The sequence below is a fragment of the Hemibagrus wyckioides genome, linkage group LG16, assembly GCF_019097595.1.
Source record: "Hemibagrus wyckioides isolate EC202008001 linkage group LG16, SWU_Hwy_1.0, whole genome shotgun sequence".
Classification (NCBI taxonomy): domain Eukaryota; kingdom Metazoa; phylum Chordata; class Actinopteri; order Siluriformes; family Bagridae; genus Hemibagrus; species Hemibagrus wyckioides.
In genome coordinates this window covers 7,333,333-7,359,918 of record NC_080725.1, presented here as the reverse complement: position 1 = coordinate 7,359,918, position 26,586 = coordinate 7,333,333, and the positions used below count along the sequence as shown (strand labels likewise).

The window sequence follows — 26,586 nt, the reverse complement described above, 5'->3', positions numbered from 1 at the left end:
GAAGCTAATTTTAGCACTCTATACTGTTCCCTTATGATCTCTGAAATTGATACGCCACCTCCTACAGGCTCTGTGACAGTGTGATCCAGTTGCTTAGGAACAGGGCTGAGCCTCAATAATATCACTAGGGGCATTGGTGTGTGTGTGTGGCTGTGGAGAGCTGTGTCAACCTGGGGTGAGATAGAAATGGGGCAAGTGGCTTAAACCATAGCTATGGCTTGTCTATTCTTATCCCTTAAGCCTCTGTTTACGTACAGGAAAATGGATTTAGACACACACACACACACACACACACACACACGCACACACACAAAGACCCAGTTACAACCCTTCAGAGCAAATGCTGATTGATGGCCTCCACTGATTTGTCTTGTAATCAGTCATGTGTTGATCAGGACATAGACTAAGTTGCTGCCCCTGTTGCTTAACACACATGCAAAACACATTGTTTCCTACATTTATACACACTGTAGCCTTCTTTGTCCATCACCCCTCCATCAGCTTTAGATTAACATTATCTCTCTTTTAAGCAGAGCTCAGGAGAAGCTCTCACTAACCCCTTCTCTGGGTGAGAGAGTCGGACATGGCAGCTCATTTATCTTAGGTCTTTTTTGGTAAGCAGATATCCTGTCAGTTTAATTCCTGAGATTAGGATTATAAAAAGCATTTAAGCACATGTTAAAGGCATACCTCAGTGTCAAACTAATCTTTTTCTACGTCATCTGTAACAAATGTGCAATTACCAAAGAAAAGTCTTTCTACAAATTTCCCTGTACTGAGAAAAGAATGGAGAACTATCAATTAAGTCTGTGAATTAAAAATTCTTCCTTCTGAAATGTAGTTCCTTCTCTTAAAGAGTATATTTTAAATATTTAAGGTTGTATTCAGCACAGTGAGGGTGTAATACCGATATTGTGCAGTAATATTCAGACACAGTAATAGCTCAGGAAAAAGTTGTATTAAACCAAAACTATTTCAGCATATTTTAAACAATGTTAATATACTTTAAAAATTGTGAAAAGGTATTTTTGGGCAATATTAAACATATACATATGACACTGTGAATGAATTATTATTTTATTCGGATTAGAGGAAATTATCTTATCTGAGACAATACTTATCTAATCTAATACAGCTTTTCTATTATAAGGTGGCCGTGGTTTTGTTGTTGAGAAAAGAAATGAACCAAAACTAACACAAACAAATTAATCCTTCAAGCCAATGAAACCATGAAAATGTAAGCTGGGTGCAAATATTAGGATTTCAGGACCTCAATTAGAAGGTCTGCATCCAATTTACTCTAAAATATTAAAATAAAAGCATAATGTTTTTGTGATTTAGGCTACTACAAATTTGTAGGATTAATTTGGTTTTATTACGTTATTTTGTCTTATGTTATTGTGTCGTTATCCTTTATATTTAGATTTCTATTATAATTAGGCTTTCAATTTCACAGTATATACATATGTATTGAAATTATTGTGGTAGGCTTACATATGCTAAAGGTGCATTAGATGGAATAGGTTAAAAAAGAGTTGTTTAAGTGGTTCCTGGCTTATGATCAGAGGATGAAAAATGCCTCAACCAGTCACTTAGTGGCTTTGAAACAGTCAAACATTTTGACATGAGCTGAAAGATTCGAATTAGGTTTATCTTGCATAGTGTTTTGATATGCAGTCTAGCGCACAGAGCGGCTGTCTGATTCTAAGCAGCCCATGAGAAACCTGCTGCTGTTGTTTTGCTGAGTCACTGCTGCCAGGTGAGGGCTCGATAGCAAGTGCTTTTTTCTTTTACAGTGAGTGTGTTTTGAGTCAAATAGCAAATCAAGTGACTGAGAAACAGTGTAAACAATGAAAAATTAGGATCTTCATCTAAAAAAAAAAAACCTAACAAAATATTAATTGGAACATCTCTAGTTCTTCCCACATATCTAAAGAGTTTAAGGAGTTAATATGGGGAGAGCCATTATCATAAACCAGGAAAGGGGCTAGCGAAAGACAAGGAGAGGGCTATGGAAAGGGGTTAAGGCTTTATTACAGAAGGTTTTGTGACATGTAACCCCAGACACATTAAAAATTGGCCCAATTGAGATGATAGAATAATAAAGAATGAATGAAAAAAGAAACTTATTAAAACTAATGATATATATTTAAGGAAAGCAGGGACGGGGCCGCGTAATGTGTGGGTGCAACATGTGTGCATTACTGGCTCAGTTCGGCTCATTTTATTGCTCTTGTCAGGGTTCAGCACACAGAGCTGAGCTTTTTTTTTTTTTTTAGTTAAAATGTTAAATTGTTTGAACTGTGCTAGACTTTGTAAGCCAAGTGACACTGAGATTGGGAATGAGCCATAAAAACTTTGATTCCCATGCACTTCGGAACCAGTTTCATCAAATTGCTATATAGAACTGGAGAACTATGAACAATAGAAGTGTTTATTGGCAACACTAGAAATATTTCTCTAGGCAATCATAGTGACTATAAATTCATAGAGATAATGCTGAGTAGGTGGGGGTGAGGTTAGAGCTGGAGCATGCACAAATACACACACACACACACACACACACACTGAACCACCAAAAATCTCCTAAAACACGATTTTACAAATCATTTCAATCTTGCATTGTCCAGGTTACATAATTTGTAGGCCATACTGATGCCACCTCTGGATGTTTTGTAACATATGGTTCTTCTCATAATGATGTCTAATTAAGTAGTTCATTTAAATATTTAAAAAATAAATAAAATATTTATATTTTAGTAAAAAATATTTACATAGAACGACTGAGAGAATGAGTGCATGCAGAGAGAAAGTAAAGAGAGAGTAAGAGAAGAAGGAGAGTGAGAGCAGTAAAGCGTCATAAGCTTTTTTTGTCTCCATGGGCCAGTCCTTCTCCTTCACTGCAGTACTATCACTGTAATGATGAAAAAGAAACTTAAGCCTCTCTTGAGGCTGGCACACAGGCTGTCTTATGTAATTGAGATGTTATGCAACTTCTCTTCTAGTCTGATTGGTGTTTACCAGGTCTGCTTTAGTGAGTAAAGATGGTAGTGATGTTACATGGTGGGTCTCTGCATTTCATTTATTAGTGGACATGTAATAGTGTACAGTTTATTTTAGAAATTTTTTTTGCTTTTAACATGTTTTATTACCTAGTCCCATATTTACAGTGACTACCAGAAACTTCATCTGAGCTACTAAACATTATTTTATTTTATTTTTATTTATTTATTTATTTTATAGCTGTTTATCCAGTGTTCATCTTGAACTTCAGGTTTATTGGGGTACTTGTCTGAATCAAGAGGGCCAGTTAAGGGGATATGGGCATCTTATAAAGATCCCCCTGGATTGGCTCTCTCTAGAACTGTATCAGGCACATGCCACTGCATAGATGCCTTGTAGGTGCCTTGTGGGAGAACCAGGACTCACTAAAGGCACTATATGTCACATTTGGTTTTGGAATGCCCTGGACATCCCTCAGGAGGAGCTGAACTCTGTGGCTAGAGATAGAGAAGTATAGGATGACCTTTGTCTTAGTCCATGCTTTTTTAATCTGATCAACTGGACAAATTATATACTCTGTGTGATTTTATACTGTGTGTGATTTGTGACACAGATCTTGAGCATGAACACAACACACACATTTGAATAAATTAGCAGCAGAAGCTTGCAGAATGTTCTCTCATTTGTGGAGAATGTGTCAGTATAGAATCAGTGTGGGATATCAGATTATCTCACATTATCTCATTGATTTCAGTATTGAAAGTCAGTATAACCCTGGTATTTAGTAAATATTTTGCGGATAATGTCTAAGATGAGGATCACGCACAGTATGTGTAGATGAGTTTAACACTTAATAGTGGGCAGAAGTGAAACCTGTCTTTCTGGCCCATTCTTCCCATTTTCTTATGAAGCATCTGCCTACAATTATGATTTATGTTCCACTCTACACACACACACACATTTTTATTTGCCGCAATATATAACCCGCTGACGTCAATGCAGTTCTACACCTACCCATGTGCCTACATTCATACAAAACTGCTAGTGGGACTCCACATGGTCGTGGGCTGGTGGATGAGTGTGTATCTTGGCTTCAGTCTGCTGTGTGTGACTCTTCATCATGCCGATTTCATCCCCCTCCACCCAGCAAGCCAACCTGAGACAACTCACCTGGGCTTTAAATGGTGTATGAGATAGCTTTGTAATTCAAGATGTGGAACATAATCCAGAGGGAATACTTATTGATTGTGTTCTCGAATTCCAAACGACTCAGTTGTGGATTAGGGATTACCACAAAATCAAATCATTTTTATTGCAGACCCACTGAACCACTGATTATTAAGTAGTATTGCACGGGAGGATGAACAATGAAGCTTGATTCCATGAAATAGAATAAAATAGGCAGAGGTGTCTTATTTCCATTGTAATGCAATCTTCATTGTGGCATTCAGGTAATTTACTGGTTTGCTTCCTTTTCTCAGTTTAATGCATCTGTCTAATGTTCCTTCTTGGTCTCTGGACTTATATAGTATACTATGGCTCTAAGTAGTACCTTGAGCCCTCCATTAATCCTTTATTTTATTACTATTACAGGTATTCATTTGTTGGATGCTTTTACACCAAGCAACTTATAAATGAAGTCCGCACTAGTACCTAACTAGGGTTAGTACCAATGATGACAGGAAGTAATAAGTCAGGGAGAGCATCCTGTGTATATAATTAATCTCCAGCAGTTGTAGTTAATAACCCTCATCACATTATCAAAAATGAAAAGAGGTTAGTTTCTGGCACTGGGCACCATTTTCTTATTGAAAATAGAGACTGGGATTAATATCCAAGACTTTCTTTCTTCACAGTTATGAGAGATGATCCCCACTCTATTGTACTCATGCTGTTGTATTACATGCTGAAGATACAGCACCATGGAGAGCTCAGTTAAAAAGACAGAGTTCAAGTCAATATTCTGAATGTACCAAATGTGTATTGTGCAAAATATTGCAAGAAAAGACCTTTTATGTTAGGTTTTTTTATTGTTTCTAACACCATGCCAATCCTGGCCTTACACAATGAGTGCTATGCAAGTGATAATCAGATTAAATGAATTTTTTAGTCATTGTAGTATTTTCCATTGGATCTCTAGGTAATGTATCTCTGCTAGTATCTGCATAAACCATTAATAATATTTGTTTTTTTTTTGTCAGTTTGCTAATTATATGCCTGCTGCAGACACAACATTCATCTGTCGTGATGAAGTTCTGTTGTTATTGACCTGCTTGTCTTAGAAGTTGTTTGTAGTAAGGCAACGTTAGAAGACTGAGGCAAGAGAAACAGATGCAGCGAGGAAGATCAGTATTGTTTTTTTTTCTCACTGTAAACTGTTGTCAGGTTTGCAGGTTGTTGTTGCAGTTTGGCAACACTGTACTCCACTGTGGAGCTTCCACTCCATCACTACAGTGTTTTCAAGTAAAAGTGATTTAGGGCAATTTGCCTGAACTTAATTTTGAACTTACCATTACACATTGAGCTCCCTAACATCTAATATCCAATGGTGTAATGATGCTGATATGTTAACATCAGAATATGCTCTTCAGGATCTTCTCTCATCTGTCATGCCATCTAAAGATACAGATTTTGCATGCTTGTGTTTTTTTTTGGTCACTATATGTGTAAGCATTTCTTTACTGCCTTCATCTACTGTAGATGAGTTGGAGATTTTAAAGGCTTTTTTTTTACTGCCACTGTATAGTCACTAGCACTTATTTTGAGCTGACATAAATGGCAAGATTTTTTTACAGCAGAGCTGTGAACTAAAACAAGACTATTTTTAGCTATTTTTAGAAGAGCATCCGCTGCATAGCAACATTCATCTTTCAACTAAAGACGCAAGTGACATATTTAAAAGCAGTTACATTTATAGGTAAGCTATTTATAAATTGCATTTTACAACATACACATGTTTAACAAAGGAAAAGAAAGTAGGATAAAATCTCAATGTAAAATAAAAGATACGCATATAAATGTATGAGAACAACACATTAGAAAAAAAAATCCCAAACATAAATACACCGTCCAGGCATAACATTATGACTGCCTGTCTAATATTGTGTTGGTCCCCCTTTTGCTGCCAAAACAGCCCTGACCAGTCGAGGCATGGACTCTAGATCCCTGAAGGTGTGCTGTGGTATCTGGCACCAAGATGTTAGCAGCAGATCCTTTAAGTCCTCTAAGTTGCGAGGTGGGGTCTCCATGGATCGGATTTGTTTGTCCAGCACATCCCACAGATACTCGATTGGATTGAGATCTGGGGAATTTGGAGGCCAAGTCAACACCTCAAACTCATTGTTGTGTTTATCAAATCATTCCTGAACCATTTCTGCTTTGTGTCTTGGTGCATTATCCTGCTGAAAGAGGCCACAGCCATCAGGGAATACCGTTTCCATGAAAGGGTGTACATGGTTTGCAACAACAATTTGAGCAATAGTCTGTTGGATCGGACGACACAGGCCAGCCTTTGCTCCCCACGTCCATCAATGAGCCTTGGCCATCCATGATCCTGTCATATGGACCAAAGCGAGGTCCATAAAGGCATGGACTGCCACGGCTGAGATGGAATTTGAGTTGCCCAAGACCCAAGACCTCTTTTCCAATGGAACCTTTGGGGTGAGTTGGAATGCTGACTGTACAACAGGTTCACTCAGTGCCTGACCTCACTATAGGTCTTGTCTAGTAAATTCTGAATTCATTATAGACATATAAATCTTTTATGTTGGAGTTAGCAACTGTTCAGAAATCGTAGCCCTAATCAAGTTGGATCGGGGGTGGGGGGTTGGGGGGGTCTAGAGAGCAGAAGAGGTCAGGATCACTAGCATCTCAGTAGCATTAATGAAAATGCAGTGGAAAGCTTTTACAGAAAATTGGCGGCTTTAATAACAGAAAATGGGGTCCAGCTCCATGTTAATGCCCAAGATTGCATATATTGCACTATGAATGCACATGGACTAGGCACATATTAGTGTGATGGTCAGGTTTCCACATACCTTTGGTGATATAGTATGTAAAATAGGTTCTGTACATGAACCTACCTGCACAGAAAGTCCATGTACTATATATGAGTGTAACATATGGTGTAACTCTGCGCCTGTATATGTATATATAGTATCTGATGTGATACCTCTGTACATAGTGACTGCTTCATCTCTGCATGATAGTGCATAAAGAGTACATTTACTGCATTTGGCAGACAGCCTTACCCAGAGCAACGGACATTTATCTCATTTTATACAACTGCGCAAATTGAGGGTTAAGGGCTCAAGGATCCAGCAGTGGCAGCTTCGTGCACCTGGAACTCAAACTCACAACCTTCTGATCAGTAGTCCAACACCTTGAACACTTCCCACTAAACAGTACATTAAAATTGCTTTGATTTTGTGGCTTTATAGTCTGAAAATGAATTAGCTTCAATTGGCTCTTAAATATTTGACATTATACTGGCAAGTACATGCTTCTGTTTGTGTTTGAGCTAGTGTCTGACTTTGACCATAGCAAACCAGATTAAATCATGGCTATGGATTTGCTCTGTTTCATGTTTCTGCCAGTGATTTCACCATTGCTCTGGATTTCTGGATCAATAATGGATAATCTTTAATACTCGTGGATAAAACTCTGCTTACATCAAACCATCAAAATCTCTAGTATATGTGCATTACAAAATGAGATTACATGATAAGGCTAGGAGGTCTGTCTGAGATTAAGCTCTAGTGTTAGACCTAGGCATAGAAATGTGGTTAGCAAAGGGTTTGGGAAAAGGATGTGCTCCGAACTATTTTCCTTATTGATGTTACAAAAACAATTTTCATAATAACACACTCCAAGTTAATTTTTGCATATAATGTGATAGATTTGTGGGTGTGGTGCACAATATGGTTCAGTAAAAATACTCAGATAAGTCTTTTGCATTTGCTATTTCTTCTCAATACCTGTAGAAAGTTCATCTCAAACAGTCTACTGGAAAAGTAGTTATGAATGTAACTTCGGTTCTGTAAAATTCTGGATATTATGTCACACACTTGAACATTTGCTGATACATTTATCACAAAATTATATAATGACAGTGATATGGTACTTACTATAAGTACCCAACATACCATCATTACAGCTCTGCTCGCTTAGCACTGGGTTGATGGCAGTTCTGAATGACAAACCTGGAAATTATCTAGGGTTCATATCACTATAACTGTGCTGGTAACTAGCATTCTATTTCACCTCTAGGGGTGGTGTTTAAATGGGTCATCCAATGTCACAAGGTCATTAGGAACCAATTCACATATGTCCAGTTGGTAGGAGCCTATAGTGGCACACCTCTCATTTATGCCTATGATTGAAACAGTCCTTGTTCAATGGTATGTCAGGGTAAGGGCTTATGTTCAGACAGTTTGAAATCCAGAGTGATGACTTGCACCATCCAGTCCTTCTTCTGTCTTTGCTTAGACAGAGTAAGGGCCCTTTGACTTTATATCATGACAGATACAATTTATAGCTGGTATCTTCATGATATGTTTATTGGTGGTCTGATGAGTGAACACCTGCTGTGCAGTTTAGATAAAAGTGTAAAACTGCATATTGGACACAGAACAGAGCATTCTTCAGGTTGACTTTTATAAGATCTTGTGTGGTTAACTGCCTGGTTTACAACCTGGGTGACATGACTTTCTGGTGTTTTGTCCATGTGGTTACCCCAGATTCATTCAGCCACCAACACAAGCAGAGAGGGCGTATTACAAGGTGTGCAGTCTCCTACCCTTCCTGGTAAACTGATTGCCAGAAAAAGCAATTTAATGCAATTGATTGAAGAATTAAGGGACTCCAACATGAGGGGGACATTCATGCTAGTGGTTATGCTTCATACGGTAGGTGGTGGTGTCTGGCTCCTCTTTTTAAAAATGCTGATATAAGCTTTTGAGCTCTTAATGAGGTGCTATCCGCTGTGTTGTGATAGGCTGAAATTGGTGCCATGCGTTATTGTAGACAGGAATTTGCCATCATTCAGCAGTCCTTGAAAAAAGGTTACTACTTTAGGGACTGTGCAGTACACTGGGTCCACTAGTGGCTCACACACCTCTTCCAAAATAGTCCTGCTTACAGCGCAAAAAGTCTACATACTCGGGCCTCCAGTAATCAGGATAGCTTCTTCGGCTGCTACACAGCAGCCGTCAAATTGTTTGCTGGTCCAAGTATACATGAACATCTATAGTATACAGGGATCTTAGCAATTCCCTATGTAAATAAAGGCATATGGTTTGTGTATATGTGAGATTGAGATACAGATACACAACCCCTTCATCTCAACTCCATCAATTATACAGAAAGTCATATTAGTATATTGTAGTATCACAAGTATATTGTTCAGTATTAGCTGTGTGAAACTAATGGTATGCAGTAAGAGCTTTCTGGAAATTTCAGGGTTAATCATTTAAATGACATGTGCACTGGGCTTCATCATAGCCCACGCTTCAAATTATTACTGTTGATTGTTTTGGAGCTGTTTAATATGACAGCTTAAGCGCTATTGTTACTGTCTTCACAAATATAGGCACAAATCTCTCAGTGTGAGATTGTCTGTGTTTAGGTTTTGGGCCAAAACACAAGATCAACTGGAAAGTCTACAGTTTCTTGGGTTTATATTGTGATACTTTGTGCAGGTTTTGCAAAATTACCACTAACAGACTAAATACAAATAAGTAAATATACCCTTTTATGGATTAACTGTCTTCCCAATCATCATAATCTTATAATTCACTCTTCAAAAATTTCCCTATAGAATTCCAGTAAGGTTAAAGACTATTTCTTATGTTGTACGTCCATTATATTATGAACACTAGGTATAATACTATACATTTATAGCTGATTAGCCCCACATAAAATCTGTTGTTTCTGTAGGAATTTATTTTTACATGGTTTCATCCAACTAATGAAGCCATGGTCTGCAAAGTGCTTACAAAGCATGTATGGAATCTCATTGTTGGCCACAAGGGATCAGGAAAGTATTACAAACTGAAAGACGTACAGCACCAAGAAACAAGAATCTCTCATATTCTTCACATATCTGGGGTATGAGCTAGAGCAGCCAGATTGAAGCCCTTTTTTTCACAAGAATAAAAACAAACGTCCAAGCTAACTTAGATTTAAAAGCTGGTACCTTGCAATTTGATATATCTGGGGCATTTTAGGAAGAGTGAAATAAAAAAATCAAGGTGGGTAGAATTGGTAGACTGAGTCTGCTGTATTATAAGATGAATGTGCTTTAACAAAAGTATTAGTTAAGGGTTGGGCAGCCAAGTTATAGATCAACCCAAAACATTTCTGTTTATTTTTCACTTGATATTGGTTATAGTGTTTATCATGTCATTTTAATGGTGAAAAAAGTGATATGATTTATCTTGGTTTCAGTTATTACATCACAAGAAAATACAGTCTTAACAGGGATGTGTAGACTACGCATATACACTGTTTTCCTATATTGGTGCAATTCACTGGGGCGAATTGTTAGTTTGCTTCCTGCGTAATCAACACACTGCTTCCTGATGCCACCAAAGTACCATGTTGTTGGTGGAAAAATTGTTCATCATTCACATTTTAAGATAAATTAATTTGTATCAACCAGCTTGGTCATATATCTATGATCATTTAGATGGGTTTGTGTTGGACTCCTGTATCTTTCATCACAATGGAATTCTTTGCCATTAAAACATGTAGCTCTGTAGCTCTGTATGTGAACATAATTGCATACAATTTGTGACAACATACAAATACGTTTCATGTTAACTTATCAAATGTATCTATCATAAATGAACATTTAGATGTTGGTATTACCGGATAATTTCTCCTGAAAAGCGTCTTGCTGCCACCTACTGGTTATATGTGGCGTCGTAAGTGATGTAAATGGCATACACGGGCATAACATTATGATTATATTGTGTTGGTCCCCCTTTTGCTGCCAAAACAGCCCTGACCCATCATACACTGTGTATTCTGACACCTTTCTATCAGAACCAGCATTAACTTATTCAGCAATGTGAGCAACATTAGCTTGTCTGTTGAATCGGATCACATGGGCCAGCCTTCTCTCCCCATGTGTACCAATGAACCTTGGCTGCCCATGACCCTGTCGCTGGTTCACCACTGTTCCTTCCTTGGACCACTTTTGATAGATACTGACCACTGCAGACCGGGAACACCCCACAAGAGCTGCAGTTTTGGAGATGCTCTGATCCAGTCGTCTAGCCATCACAATCTGGCCATTGTCAAACTCGCCCAAATCCTTAGGCTTTCCAGTTTCTAACACATCAACTTTGAGGACAAAATGTTCATGTTCTGCCTAATATATCCCACCCACTAACAGGTGCCATGATGTGGTCATAATGTTATGGCTGATCAGTGTAATTGCAAGACAGTATACAAGATATGAGGAAGAAGTGGTGTAAATGAGCAACAACAACAACAACAACAATAATAATAATAATAATAATGGTTTTGATAGGTCATTTTTGAATTATTTGAACACTGGCACTGGAAAAGTTTGTCTTTTTTCATAAGAATGTGTTAGTTGTGTTGAATGGGTGTGTATGTAGTATGAATACATCAGGTTAGTCAGCATACTACAAAAAGTAGTAGGATGTATGTCACTGAGTTCATCTATAAATTGAATTTTTGTGCAGTGGTTTTCCCTTGGCGTCAAAAATGAAAATGTCCTGTCAAGCAGACTGCAGTATATGCCAGGTTCTGTACTCTAGATGGCATAGTTACTGCATTCTAGTGAATCTTTATTACGATGTTAAAAGCACCTCACTGCTGAGAGACATATTTGCTTCACCAGTGAGTCATATTAAAAAAAATCTATTTTTATGTGATAGGCAGGATCAGAGAGTATGTATATACATGCACACACACACACACACACATTTTATTTTAATTACTTCCCCTCTTTTAATTCTGCCCCACTTGGAGAGCCTTTGAACGTTTCTGTTGTGTAACTGATTTTTTTTTTTGCATTCATTTGGACATCGAAGCTCATTTTCTGTCTCTTGGAAATTAAGTGATCTCCAAACGGTAGAGTAGTTGTTTCTAGGCTTAATCTCTGTAGTACCAAAAGCTAAACTGCCTGCTGTAACAGTAGGGTGACACCGTCTGATGTTTTCAAGTGAGTGATCTGTGAGAAGCATCACTAAGCTGAACCACTGTGAATGACTGACTCTCAGTTTATTGCTGTTTCTATTGCGGCACCTCCCCACCTCCCCTACCCTGTTTATTCCCTTACAGGAAGGACATCTACCCCAGTTACCATTCCACACTATAATCAAATAAATTACCATTATTTTGTCTGCATGCATTATTCTGTATTTTCATATTCAGAATGCTGTGAGCTATTTAATTCAAAGTAATAGTAATTTAATTAATTTAAAATTTGGAAAATTGACATAAATAAACTGCAAAAAAATACATAAAATGGCCGCATAGAAAAAAACATTTACAGTTATTTTACAGTTGTTTACAGGATGGTAAATTGATATAGCTAAAACATAAATATTATGGTCAGCATCCTTTATGCAAACTGACAATGTTTATTTCACTGTAATTTGCAAATTTGTTTATTGTGATTCTGTGAGTTATTATTAAAAAAAGAAATAGCAAAATAATATTAAAATGTTAATTATTGTTAGAAATTTAGAAAAGTTTTTGCTCTTTCACAATTTTAATAAAAATTAAAGTGAGCAGATGTGTGAGGAGATAATGCTTTACTTAGATATACTGCAAAATCAAAGAGGTTCCCCATAAATAAACAGTTTTCCAGAAAAACAAATATGCATGCACTAATATGAATAAACTAACTTTAAATCAGTTACATTTTATTGTATTTGAAAAACATGTATTTTGTTTTTTTCTTCGAACTTTCCCATGGTAGTCACACATGCTGCTGAAAATCTTACAGTAAGTCAGTGCTACATGTATGGACGACTTATCCATTATAAACCATTCCTGAAAATAGATATATCAAAAATAACATCAAATAAAACCTTGCAAGTAAACTAAAATGTAATAATTACATCATAACTAATCAAACTAATAATTTTGGTGTACTTTTGCATTGCAATGAAGAAAGAAGCATAGATATATTGAAACTATAAGTTATGAAAAACTATAAGCATAAAAATGTAAAAAAAATTAGGAAATAAAAATAGAAACAATAACTACATTAGTGCAGGATGTGCAACAGTGGACCAGTGCAAATACTCACAGTTTGAAGTAAGAAGATGTAGAGTATAGCAGTCTGAGTTGTAACTCAGCAAAGTGTGGTTTCATTAATGTCCAGGGAGGAGGATAAGAGACCATGGTGGGTCCTGGATATTGTTGATGAGGCCAGTTGTGGATAGAAAGATGAAACAAGGCAAGAAGACCAACAAAGACATGTCAATAAATGAATCTTAATGTGGGAGGTGTATGTTTTGAATAACTTTCATAAATAAAATTCATATTACGGGAATAGCATCACTATATACACTATATTGCCAAAAGTATTCGCTCACCCATCCAAATAATCAGAATCAGGTGTTCCAATCACTTCCATGGCCACAGGTGTATAAAATCAAGCACCTAGGCATGCAGACTGTTTTTACAAACATTTGTGAAAGAATGGGTCGCTCTCAGGAGCTCAGTGAATTCCAGCATGGAACTGTGATAGGATGCCACCTGTGCAACAAATCTAGTCGTGAAATTTCCTCGCTCCTAAATATTCCACAGTCAACTGTCAGCTGTATTATAAGAACGTGGAAGAGTTTGAGAACGACAGCAACTCAGCCACAAAGTGGTAGGCCACGTAAACTGACGGAGCGGGGTCAGCGGATGCAAAGTGCATAGTGCAAAGTTCTCTTTGCATAGTGCAAAGAGGTCGCCAACTTTCTGCAGAGTCAATCGCTACAGACCTCCAAACTTGATGTGGCCTTCAGATTAGTTCAAGAACAGTGCGCAGAGAGCTTCATGGAATGGGTTTCCATGGCCGAGCAGCTGCATCCAAGCCATACATCACCAAGTGCAATGCAAAGCGTCGGATGCAGTGGTGTAAAGCACGCCGCCACTGGACTCTAGAGCAGTGGAGACACGTTCTCTGGAGTGACGAATCGCGCTTCTCCATCTGGCAATCTGATGAACGAGTCTGGGTTTGGTGGTTGCCAGGAGAACGGTACTTGTCTGACTGCATTGTGCCAAGTGTAAAGTTTGGTGGAGGGGGGATTATGGTGTGGGGTTGTTTTTCAGGAGCTGGGCTTGGCCCCTTAGTTCCAGTGAAAGGAACTCTGAATGCTTCAGCATACCAAGACATTTTGGACAATTCCATGCTCCCAACTTTGTGGGAACAGTTTGGAGCTGGCCCCTTCCTCTTCCAACATGACTGTGCACCAGTGACCAAAGCAAGGTCCATAAAGACATGGATGACAGAGTCTGGTGTGGATGAACTTGACTGGCCTGCACAGAGTCCTGACCTCAACCTGATAGAACACCTTTGGGATGAATTAGAGCGGAGACTGAGAGCCAGGCCTTCTCGTCCAACATCAGTGTGTGACCTCACAAATGCGCTTCTGGAAGAATGGCCAAAAATTCCCATAAACACACTCCTAAACCTTGTGGACAGCCTTCCTAGAAGAGTTGAAGCTGTTATAGCTGCAAAGGGTGGACCGACGTCATATTGAACCCTATGGATTAGGAATGGGATGTCACTTAAGTTCATATGCAAGTCAAGGCAGGTGAGCGAATACTTTAGGCAATATAGTGTAGCTGTGGATAGAACCACTTGGAGACTATCACACCATCCCTAAACTGCCGTAGCATCTGTCAGCTTGTGACAGGAATGGATTAGTGCTAATTCAATAATGAACTCAGAAACTACACTGACCTTCTAGTTCCTCAAGAGCTCTTGGTTGCTGTTGCAGAAATTATTTACATTTACATTATTTACTGTCTAGTGTCACACAAATGAGGATGTGCTCCCTTCTGAGTCTGGTTCTTCTCAAGGTTTCTTCATCATATCATCTCAGGGAGTTTTTCCTCACTTGCTCATTAGGGATAAAATAATATCTTAACTTTAAACTTTATATTTTTTTTTCTCTGTTTCTAAACTTCTTAAAGCTGCTTTGATACAATGTCCATTGTTATACAAATAAATTGAATTGTACTGAAATATAGCATTAGTAGTCAAGCGGGGACGGTCTTGTGGAAGGATGGAAACTGCAATATTACTTTTGCATATAAATGTCTCTGTGAAGCCTAATAATACCTTCAGACATACAGCGACTCACAGTAAGAAAGTAACCAGAGACCATTCATTTTCAGTGAGAGCTGTGACTTCTGGTGAGATGAGTGACTGCGTTGTTGGTGACTAGATGTGGGTGTGTCCAGTAACGTGACACTGGTAACGTTTCCATGGCAAAGGGCACACACTGCTTGTCCTTCATCTTGTATGATATGATGCATATATACACTGCTAAATGTTATGTACAAACACTGTCCAAAATGTTTCATAGCATTAAGCAAACTATTCTCAAATGCTAGTCACTCCACCCACTGATAAACGTTATATGGCAGCCAATAGTAGGAACGCCTACTGGTTACTTCTTTGTACAGTGACTAGAGACTTGCAGTGATAAAATGACTGTATGTGTGAACATAACTATCTTCAACAAGACAAGCATTATTATTTCCTGACCTGTCTAATACAAGCTAGATAAGATTGGTAAGTTAACATATGAAGCTATTGTATATTGGCATTCTAATTAGTTATTTTATACAACTAAAGTATAAAAAAATATTCAAAAAGTTATAAAAAGTAATTTTACAGAGAAACAGTGTTCTGTTTGTAAATTACAATTATTGTTTGTTCTGTTTGTAAATTATGTAAATTATGCAAAATTCCATTGTATTTATAATTGCTACTTGTTAACTGAATGATGTTCAATATAGTTTTTGTACCATTTTCTGTGAACCACTATGAAAGGAGACTATCCACCAAATGTTAGTGATTTGGTAAGGAGAGCATTATTCACAGAATTAACCAAAGGATCAAGGGCTCAGAAGCTGGTCACAGACACTCAAGAAAGTTGAGCTTTATGGACAAGCGGGGAGACGAGAAGCCATGAGTTAATCAGGCTAAAGTAATCTGGAGTTTGCCAAATGCTATGTTGGAGTCTCAGAAGATACATAAAGAAAGTCTCTGGTCTGACTGACTGTTTGTATTAGGCAGAAATCCAACACTGCTCATTACCATGGAAACATAACGAACACAGAGAATCATGGTGGTGGTAGCATAATTTCATAGCGGTGGTTTTCATTGGCAGGGACTGGAAAGATGTTCACTATGAGATGGAGTCAAAAACAAGGTAATCCAAGAAGAAAACCTGTTCCACTCTGCAAGAGCCTTCAGACTGGTTCACCTTTCCAAAAGACAATGGCCTATGGTATTAGAATAGACCAGTTAACCCAGATCAGATCTTAGTCTGATTGAGGATCTTTGAAAAAACTGATCTTCATCAATGATCAATTTTTCCAAGCAAAAATGTCATGATGCTGATGTGCAAAGCTGATAGAGTCACATCCTGGAAGACTTGCAACTGTAACTGCAGCCAATGGCGATTTGATCATGTAATGGCCTATGGAGGTGAATACTTATGCAAACAACAGATTTCTTTCAGTCGACCAAAATGAAATCCAAGTCAAGACCAGCTCCAAGTTGTGACAGTTGGGGGTGAGTGATTTATGCACTGCGTGCGGGTGATTGGATAGAATGGATGACAAGTAGCCTGTGATCACTCACTGTTCTGAGGTTTTCTGCATCTTCTTCACATTTATAATTAGAGAATTAGAATCACACCAAATCTATCATGAAAAACACTACCTCTATGCATTAAACCAAGAATGATAGTGTTGTCTAGCAGCTTAGTTTCCAGGGTAGCTAATGTTGCAGTCATTAGTATGTAATGTAAATCAGACTGGAGAGCTGACAGAGCGGCGAGCAGCACCTGTGCTAAACTGATCTTGTTTCTGAAGTGCTATTGGCCCTTACATACTGTATGTGATTGTGACTGGCAATGAAACCTTCAAATAAATCTCTGTTTTTGAATTCTGTGCTGCAGAGTGTTTCAATTACGAACTACAGTCAACAAAGGGTATATGCGTGTACGCTTTAAGATTTTTTACTGAGTCTTTGAAAAGATTTCAGTTATAGCAGAGTTTAATGCTTTCAGTGCTATTACTACTTTTCAGTTTGCTGACTGAAGGAATGAAGCAGACTGCATTATGATCATTGATAAAAATGACTTCACTGCTTTTCAACAATGTCTCTACTGGCACTCATTACAGTTGTAGGGTAACTAAAACCGTCAAGAGTAATTTCCTCTACTTCCCCTCCAAAATTTCCTGTTCCCTCTGGTAATCTCACCATGCAGAATTCAACCACTCTTTTTTATAGCTGATAATTAGTGAGCTGTAGAGTTGGTGTGGTGACATGCCTGAAGACAACTGCATGACTAGAGTGATGGGTATCTATAGCTGCATTAAACTCAAGATGGATGCTGCGCTGGGGATCTTTTTAAGAACACAATAAAGTAGGACTCCATTAAAGCAGAGTCATTTTTGGTACGGTAGGTCTCTCCCTCTTTCTCTCCCTCTCTCTCATTCTCTTTAGTTTGGGCATCAAGCTGTGAGGACGACTTGCCTTCCCCATATAATGTTAATGTATCTTTTACCATTAAGTTCACTGCTTAAAAATGAACCTTAAGCCCTATTTCAATGAGCCATTTCAGATCAAATGTGCCCTTACTGGATCATTTACATAAACATTTACCCAAGTCATCATAAACATTTACACAAGTTTCATAAGGCTGCTAAACTAAAAAACTATCATCATTTTTTCCCTGAAACCTAAGGTTTGTATTATCAAGTCAAGTGAAGTCAAAAAGCTTTTATTGTCATTGCAGTACATAGTGAAATGAAACAGAATTGCTCCAGGACCCTGGTGCTACATAAAACTCAGAGCTGCTGGTGTTCACTTCTCCTCACACATTACTTTATGCAGGTTTAAATTTCAGTAACGTAGTCATTGCTTAGCCCCATAGTAGTACATACAGGGTCTGAGGCAGTGTTCTATTTTGTCTCCTTTTAGTCTTTTTCTGTCATGTTCCCTGCTTCCCATATTTAGGAATTGAACATGTATATTGCCCACAGTGTTTGTTAAAGCCACCTTCTGCAAGTGGATCAACATAGTCACAGGCGGCACTTCAGATTCACAACACAAAATTGTTTATTCACAATATTCTGTTTAATTATATGCACATACAGTTTCATTCTGTATGCTGCTATCAGTGGTTTAAAATTACATCCAATTTGCACAGTCTGTCTGTTCAGCTTTGTGCTATCTAATTCATCCTCATATTCCTCCTATAGATTAAGCAGATGTGAGCAGGAGGTGAGGGCGAATTCTGTAGTTCTGGATAGTAATTTGTTGTATAATGTGCACAACGCTGAGTATTGATTGTATTGGAACATTAATTTGCTCCATGGTTATTGCAGTACTTGTCCTGATAATGTATTATCTGCACACCCTGTACCACATTGCTAAAGGAAAAGTGATCCCACTGTGTAAGTGTATATAGATGAGATGGCAATTGCACTAATTAGACTTCACACGTTAGGTGCTGTTGTGTGTTTATTTATGATAAATCACAAGCCTGTCTTTGGCCACAGGTGACATGCCTTCAGGACTTCTTCGGTGATGATGACATCTTCATCGCATGTGGACCGGAGAAGTTCCGCTACCGCGATGACTTCCTGCTGGATGAGAGCGGTGAGGAACATTTATGTAATTTTCTTTTTGCCCTGATTGAGGATGTGTTTTGTTACTACAGTACACCAGAGTTCTTCCCGAGCCAATCTTTTTGGCTTCATTCTAAAAAGCTTCAAGCACACTTGCGTAAAGAGCATGTGTGGGTTAAAGCTTCCATCTCCCCTGTGTCAGATCTCTTTGTCCTCTTTTATCTTTTCCTCTTATTCTGTATCTGCCCTCTCCTGCACCCACACCGTCACTTTCAGAAACATAATGAAAGCCTGTTTCTAATTAGTTCCCAACCCTAAGTTGTGTAGGTCCATTAACCAGCCTTCATCCCAAGTGTGTTCTCCCTCATTATATTCCCCATCAACAGTTTTTACTGCCACTCTCCTCCCATCTCTTCTATCTCCCTGTCTTCTTCTCATTTCGTCTCTTCTCACTTCTTCTTGCTTTCTCCCATCCTCAACTTTCCTCTTGACAACTCTCAAAATGTCCTTGACTTTTCTCCTTTTATTTTCTACACACTTTTTTCAATCCCTGTTGATCATATACAGTATGATTACACCTCACATGGAGGGTCATCTGATTTCTGTCATTTCCTCTTCTCATTACTCCTGCTCCCAAAGGCCATTTTAGACTTTTCTAAGAGATATATTTTATTATTTAGTAAATTTGGGTCGACATACAGTCAGCTCTACAGAGACAGTGTACAGACTTTATGATTGTAATCATTTTATGAGTAGTTTGATCATGATAAGCTGAGCAGATGTTCACTATCCCACAATCACTAGTCCTCCATGTGAACCATATTCCATGGAACAAAGTAACACAATCTAGTAGAATTTGTAGCTTACCTTACCTTTTTTGTTTTTACTTAAGCATTTGAAGAAAAGCAGGTTATCATTCTGATGCCTGACACAACTCTGTTCAATTATGAAAGAGGACCTTTAATAACTGCCAGATGCTTTGTCACGGTGAGTTTGATAGGGGCAGCAAAATTAATCATCAAGTGGAATTTAATTAAAAATGCATTAGCATCAGGCTCTGATGAGGAACATATGAGGCATGCTGAAGGCAAGACTGATAAAGTCAGAATGGCACTCTGTAAAGATGAACATTTCCCTATAGTTCCTGTAGTTATTGCTTGTGTGGCAACTGCATCCAACATCTTATTGCACTTTACACACTGGATTGTCTTAGAACGAAGGAATAATTTTTTCTTGGATCAATCAAAGCGTTAGGCGCTTGAGTATTTGTATGCATATCTGTGACAGTGTCGGTGTGACGTTTTTATTTAAACGCAGGTCTTGCATATGAGTCGCCTCCTAGAAAGGTTCAAGCAGTAGTTAGGAAAGTTAATGCAGTAGTGCTGGTCAGTGAAGAGTTAAATCAGAAGTCTGCAGTTGCATCTGGGAGATGTGGAATGACTCAATGCTTCCCTAATTGACTGTGACATTTGCTGTCTTACACGGTGTCGGAAACTTAATGCATGCTCATCTGAATTCATCACTTTTCACCAAACGATTGCTGCAAATGCCAAGTGGGAAAAACAAATTAGCTGCAATAAACAAAGCTAAAACTGATGTAAGGTAGTATGATATTTGAATAAATTATGAACTATTAGACATAGTGAGAGTGCTGTAATTCAATTGGAATTGTATATATTGTACTGCATGTAGATCTGCTCGGGGGAAATTAAATGCCAAGCAAAAGAACTGAAGCACTGAATGGAAATCCACAGTTCACATATAACTACTCCTACAGACACATTTAGAAGGAATTCAACACCATTAACACCAGTAACAACAGCACTAATAATGTTAACAACTTACACTTAACTTACACTGTGTTATGTAATCAAACTTTTCTGGGCTGCTCTGTTGCATAAAAAGTAGTGTAATTTATATAGTTCCTGCAAAGAATATGACATATAAGAGCTGTAAATATTAAATAGCTACACAATTATCTAAAATATTTGAGAATAATTACCCCATTACAGGAAAAAATTCACATGCACACACTTATTCACATCTAGGAGCAACTTAGAGGGGCCAGTCGACTAGCACTACCCATGTTAACACATGGAAAAATAATGTAATTTGAGGAGCATAAAAGAGACACTGGAGCCATGAGCCCTGCACCAGCATGCTGTTCTACTGGTCACATCAGTGCAAATCAGTGCAAATGTATTCAATTTTTTATCCTCTAATGAACATTTCTCCCCTGATGGAAATAGTTTCTTGCACAGAGCATGAGCAGTGAGGATGAAAATGATCAGTAACATCCTATGGCCTTCACACTCACTGAATCTCAGTACAGTTACACAGCTGTGGGAATTGGACTGGATGTTAGACAGCACACTGTATGATGTATTCCCTCATGTCAATACATTACCTGAGGAAATACTGTTTGAAAGAATATCTAGTTCAGCCACGAAACTATACCCCGGTACCCGTCAGTTCTCAAGAAATCGGCAACACAGCCTATCCGCAGCGCTTCCCCATGACCCCAAATAAACTCAAAAAGCTGTACCTCAGTGCATGGGAAGAGACTGTCCTCCTTACCCCCCTCTTCCACAGCACCACCAGTTTACACCTGCTATAGAGGGGTTCCTCCTGTCTGAGCAGGTTGAATAGTCAATGTACTCACCCAGCAACCGCAGCAAACCTGGCAAACTAAACTTAGCTACGCTCCATTCCCATAAATAAACGTGAGTTTTCATGACTGCAATATGTTCATTTCTCCAGGACAGTTCTAGAAATTTGTACCATCTCTACCAATGTGTACTGGAGTTGTTCTGTGGACAGATATCTGCATTAGCTTTTCTTTTAATTTGTAACTCTATATATGCACAGCATACTAATCATGTATTTTTTTGTTGTGTGTGTGTGTTTTTTGTTGTTGTTTTTTTTGTTTTTTACCTGTATTTCTTGGGTAACAGAATGCAGGCTGATGAAATCATCCTCCTATGGAAAGAGTCTTCTAAGTCGAGCATCTCCCAGGACTGTGACACCCGCCAGACGCAGCAAGTCACCATCAGGTAACATGTAGCTGTTGACGTATACCAGTATATATGCAATTGTTATTGTGTAGTTTCTTCATGTGTATCAAGTCGAGTTGTTTTCGGTCAGTTGTCCTGTGAGTATTTTGGAGTTTTGTTCCCTGTCTCAGCTTTAACCTTCATGCTGCATCATCATCAACAAACACACAAGCAGCCTCATGCTTGTTTTAGAAGCTGGGTTTCAGCTCTTGACTGTGCTGAAAGAAGAAAGCTTATATTGTGCCATCAGCACTGCGGGAGGCATGGTGTCTTTTCATCATCCTTCCTCTTTCTCTGTGTCTGACTCACATACACATGTACACACCAGCCAACCCAGTGGTGCCCTGTAACATATTAATCACAGAAAGAAATGTTACCATTGAATGTTCTTTTTTCTACAATATAAACTTCAACCCTGTTCACCATATATAGTGGATATAAAAAGTCTCTGTTAAAATTGCAGGGTTTTTTTAATTTTAAATAGGTTATTTTATTATTATTTTTATTTAATAAGGTTTTTGTGATGTAATAACTACAATAACTTGGTTGCACAAATGTGTGCACCATTTTCTAATGGGGCATGAGACTGTGCTCAGAGTAATCAAGTTAATTATAAACTTATGTTTAAATATAATTATTATACACCTCCCATCATATGTAATATAGATCAGTGGTTTATGCTGTTTTTATGTGACATTTTCTTACTTACAACTGAGGAGTACAAAACAATTTTCAAAAGATTGTATGTAACATGAAACTCCATGAAGGCTATCATCAAAAAATGAAGAAAACAAGCCATCACCATGACATGACCAAGAACAGGACATCCCTCTAAAACCAAACTCCTCTGAGACCAAGGTAGTAATATTGAAAGATATGTTTTGTGTGGAATTATTATTGTAACCAGCAGCTTAACTGAATTAGATTTTGGAATTGATCTAAACTGATCTAGGTCTGGGACAGGGTCAAATGTCTGAAATAATTTTCTTCAGTAGTTTTCTTTTCCTGCATGAAATATGAAATATGGTCAGCCATTAAATTATGGATTTTACATAAATCTGGAAATGACATCTAAGCAAGGTTCACCTCTTCTGATAAGATTGTCATGTTAAATGTTCTTCATGCTTGGAGTATTTATGCTCCCTTGCCCCTCTGTGTACTCACTCCCACTGTTTCCCATATTCCCCTCCCTTCATGCTTCTTATTCCTGTTACACTTTATTTATGTCCTGTCAGCACTGTGTATGTCATAAATGTATCTTGCTCCTTGGGTCCAGCAGAAAAGTTATTTCCTCTCACGGTGTACTGCACATTGTATAAGGCAGTGCGGACAATATAGATATAATTGACTACTTGATATGATAGAAACAGAATGCTTTGGGCATTTACTCATCAGCTAAAGGGAATGCTTTTCTTCATGCATATTGATGCACAATGATGCTGCAATTCAGAAAGATCCAGTGACTGGTTTCATGCATTTGGAAAAGAATCTAATACTCAGCTTTATCCTCATATTGTAACCAATTGCAGCAGATATGACATGCATTTCAGACACATCACGTAAAAATTTTACCCTAAAGCTTGGAGTGTTCAAATCCCACAGATATCACAGCCATCCATAGTTCAGTGTCCAAGAGAGTATAATAATTGGCCATGCTTTCTGAGTAGGAAGGGTGTTATTTCACTTTCCTCTCTCGGTCAGAGTAGCACTAACCAAACATAAGTTTCTATGGGCCTTGGTATATGAAAGAAGGCCTTCAGTGCTGCAAGTCACATCCAGCTGCTCAGTTACATGTGCAGCATTATGATGTGAATTTGATAATGTATGTCATAGCTTTTGGCTTCTTATTTTGGTAGCTTTTGTGCAGTAGAGGATAGCTACTAGCTAATATAAGCTACTAGCAAGTTAAAGAAAATTGGCAGCGACTAAATTTGGAGGCTGCTCACTGCTGCTGAGGATGGCCCTTTGTGGAGTACCTGGAGATACAGTACATGGGATTGCTGGGAATAGTATAACTTGGAATTCATGGTGATGGCTTTTAACTGCTTTTGAGGCGGTCGGTTTTCCCCTTGGGTCTCCGTGAATGAACATTTGATGGCTTCAGCAGGAAGGAATTTATTGTAAATCTATGATGAATTCAGAAATTATGCTGATGCTCACACTTATTAGTTGCTCAAGAGCCCCTGATGATACAGTTGCATCTGGTGTCACTCAGATGTTGATGGATTCTCTTTTGAGTCTGGTTTCTCTTTCACATAATCTCTCAGGGAGTTTTTCCTCACCAATGTCGCTTCTGGCTTGCTCATGACAGATCAAATATATTTTATAAATATAAATGTAAATTTTAAACCTTCTAACTTTTATTCTGTTTTTCTAATTTTAATTTTTATTTCTTTCTTCTTTTTTTTTTATTCCTGTAAAACTACTAAACTAAACTAAATTTTATTGAATTCAATTAGATTGGGACTTAACATGGCTGCATTGTGTTGCAGCAGGTAACATTGCAACCTCACAGCTCCATTGTTTCTGGTTTGATCATAAGCTTCTGGTACTGTATGTGAGAAGTTCTGCATGTTCTCCCTGTGTGGCTTTCAGCCTTTCCTCTCACCTCCCAAAAACACATGGGTAACGTGTGTAGGTGGATTGCCTAAGCTGAATTGTCTCTAGCTGTGAATGAGTGTGTGAATGAGTGTGTATGGTGACCTATGACAGACTGTCTCAAGGGTGTATTCCTTCCTTGTACACAGTGTTCCAGTGTAAAGTCCAGGATAAAGCAGTTACTGAAGATGAACCAATGAATAAACTTGAAGCAAACAGGGTAAAAATCCCCCACTTTTATAACCAAAAACTTGCGATCGATTCTCTGCTAAGATGATTCATACCCTTACCTTCACATCCACCTTAAGCTGATTAAAAAATAATGCTCGCTACTAATGCATGAATATTGTGTCTGGCTGATGGTCTCTGGCAACTCAGGCAGCATGGCTGCAGATGTCTCTGGGCAGGATTGCATCAGTTTATGACTTTGTTATTCACAAGAAATGAGGGTGTAGGGGTGGAAGAATGTGATGTAGAAAAAGAGAGCTGGAGTGGAGAAAAGGATTAAAGACTGGGAAAACATGTAGAAGAGAGACAGTAGACAGAGGTAGACAGTGACTCAGACAGACAGACACACACAGAGAGAGAGAGAGAGAGAGAGAGCGTAAGTAAAAGGGTGGGGCAGTGACTCAATCTTGCAGAGAACTTCTGCATTGAATGGAGCAATATTAATCTCTTTTTCAGTCTTCAAATATGATGGAACAAACCTGACTGCAAATTAATACTTATACATACATATGTATAAAAATGGTGGTTCTGTTATGCAGTTGAAAGTATTTTGCTGCCATGCTTAGGGTCCACTTAACCCCCAAAAATTATAACCATTATTCTGGCAATTCATTTTTATGCTATGATGGAAGTTTTCTCTCCTGATGGGAGTGTACAGCTATGTGAGATTTTGTACCATCAGCTATCACTCTCTATCACCATCATCAAAACAACATGATGTTCATTTCTCCAGACTTGTGGAATCTTTGCACATTGATGCTTGTGTGTGTGTGTGTGTGAAACCAACCGAGAGATCTAGAAGGAAGGTGTGTTTTCTTTATTTGCTCTCCGCTGCTGGAGACGACTGTGATATGATTGGTTTAAACTATGCCAGCTGAAGAGGCTTAGTCTGGCCAGGGGGTTGCCATGGTGATCCGGGCCAAGGAAGCTGCTGCCTTGGAGACAATAGTGATGCCCATATATGGAGGCAACTTCCTGTTTGGCAGGCGAGCCGGAAGCAGGCTCAGTTTACTGGGCGCCGCTCATTGCATGCTTATCAGATTGGTTTGTTCCCCCAGACAAATCATGCATTTACAGACACCCAGCATGAGTGAAGCACAAGCTTGGTGTTGTGCTGAAAGCCTCAATGTACCAAGCACAGTTGCAGAATGTCAATGTGGGAAAAAGACGAGAAGAAAATGTTCCTAAAGCAACACTGCGCTGTCTAGGTGGGAAAGGTGATTGTAGAAATAACATTTCTATTCTGTGATGCACATTTGGCAACATATGAAAAATGCATGTGAGTTCTTAGTTTTTCAGTATTTTTTGTCATCTGCCTCATTTTCAGTGTGTGACTGAAGGGTTGGAGGATAGACAACTACATAGAGTTAGATTTGGATTTCTTTGAAGCTTATTTTCTTCTTTAAAATGGTCCTGCTGTATTTTAACATCTGCACGTGTAGAATTTTATTTGCATGGAGAACACAGTGAATTTTTATGAGCTAAAGATTTTTATTTCAGATTCACAACACAGACACTAAACAGTGTTGACAATCAGTCAAGAAGACAGACAGAGAATGTGGTTATGCATCTGTTTTTTTTAAAAAAAAAGGAGTATAGAGTGAGAGAGAACAGCTCCTCACACACAGTTTACATAACCAACTCCGTCAGTGATGTTTCTGTAATCAGGCTAAGTTTAGCAGACTGGTGAACGAAGGAGAGCAGCCAGCGCCCCCTCCCCACATACAACATAAACACATGATGTGCTGATGATTTCTAAAAATTCCACAGCTGTTTGCAGACACTCATAAGTGCTCTCTGGATAGAAATGATTGCTGGCTGTCTGCAGCTTTCACCCCCTTCACCTCTCTCA

At 38.4% G+C, this 26,586-nt stretch overlaps 1 protein-coding gene and 1 long non-coding RNA gene across 4 annotated transcripts in view; one reads left to right on the top strand and one right to left on the bottom strand.

The window, feature by feature from the left end:
* LOC131367155 (uncharacterized) overlaps positions 1-22,138 on the bottom strand; it is a 38,376-nt gene extending 16,238 nt beyond the window's left edge. Inside the window, exons 1-2 of the long non-coding RNA XR_009206896.1 lie at positions 21,790-22,138; positions 13,295-13,397 (exon numbers count right to left, since the gene is read on the bottom strand). This is a non-coding gene — a long non-coding RNA (uncharacterized LOC131367155). The remainder of the gene's footprint in view (positions 1-13,294; positions 13,398-21,789) is intronic.
* dclk1a (doublecortin-like kinase 1a) overlaps positions 1-26,586 on the top strand; it is a 56,541-nt gene that overhangs the window by 11,124 nt on the left and 18,831 nt on the right. For all 3 annotated transcript variants that reach the window (XR_009206895.1, XM_058412415.1, XM_058412417.1), the window contains exons 4-5: positions 18,787-18,886; positions 21,810-21,908. Coding sequence is in view for 2 of the 3 variants with exons in the window: in XM_058412415.1 (XP_058268398.1) it covers positions 18,787-18,886; positions 21,810-21,908 (199 nt within the window). In the remaining variant the exon portion in view is untranslated. The remainder of the gene's footprint in view (positions 1-18,786; positions 18,887-21,809; positions 21,909-26,586) is intronic.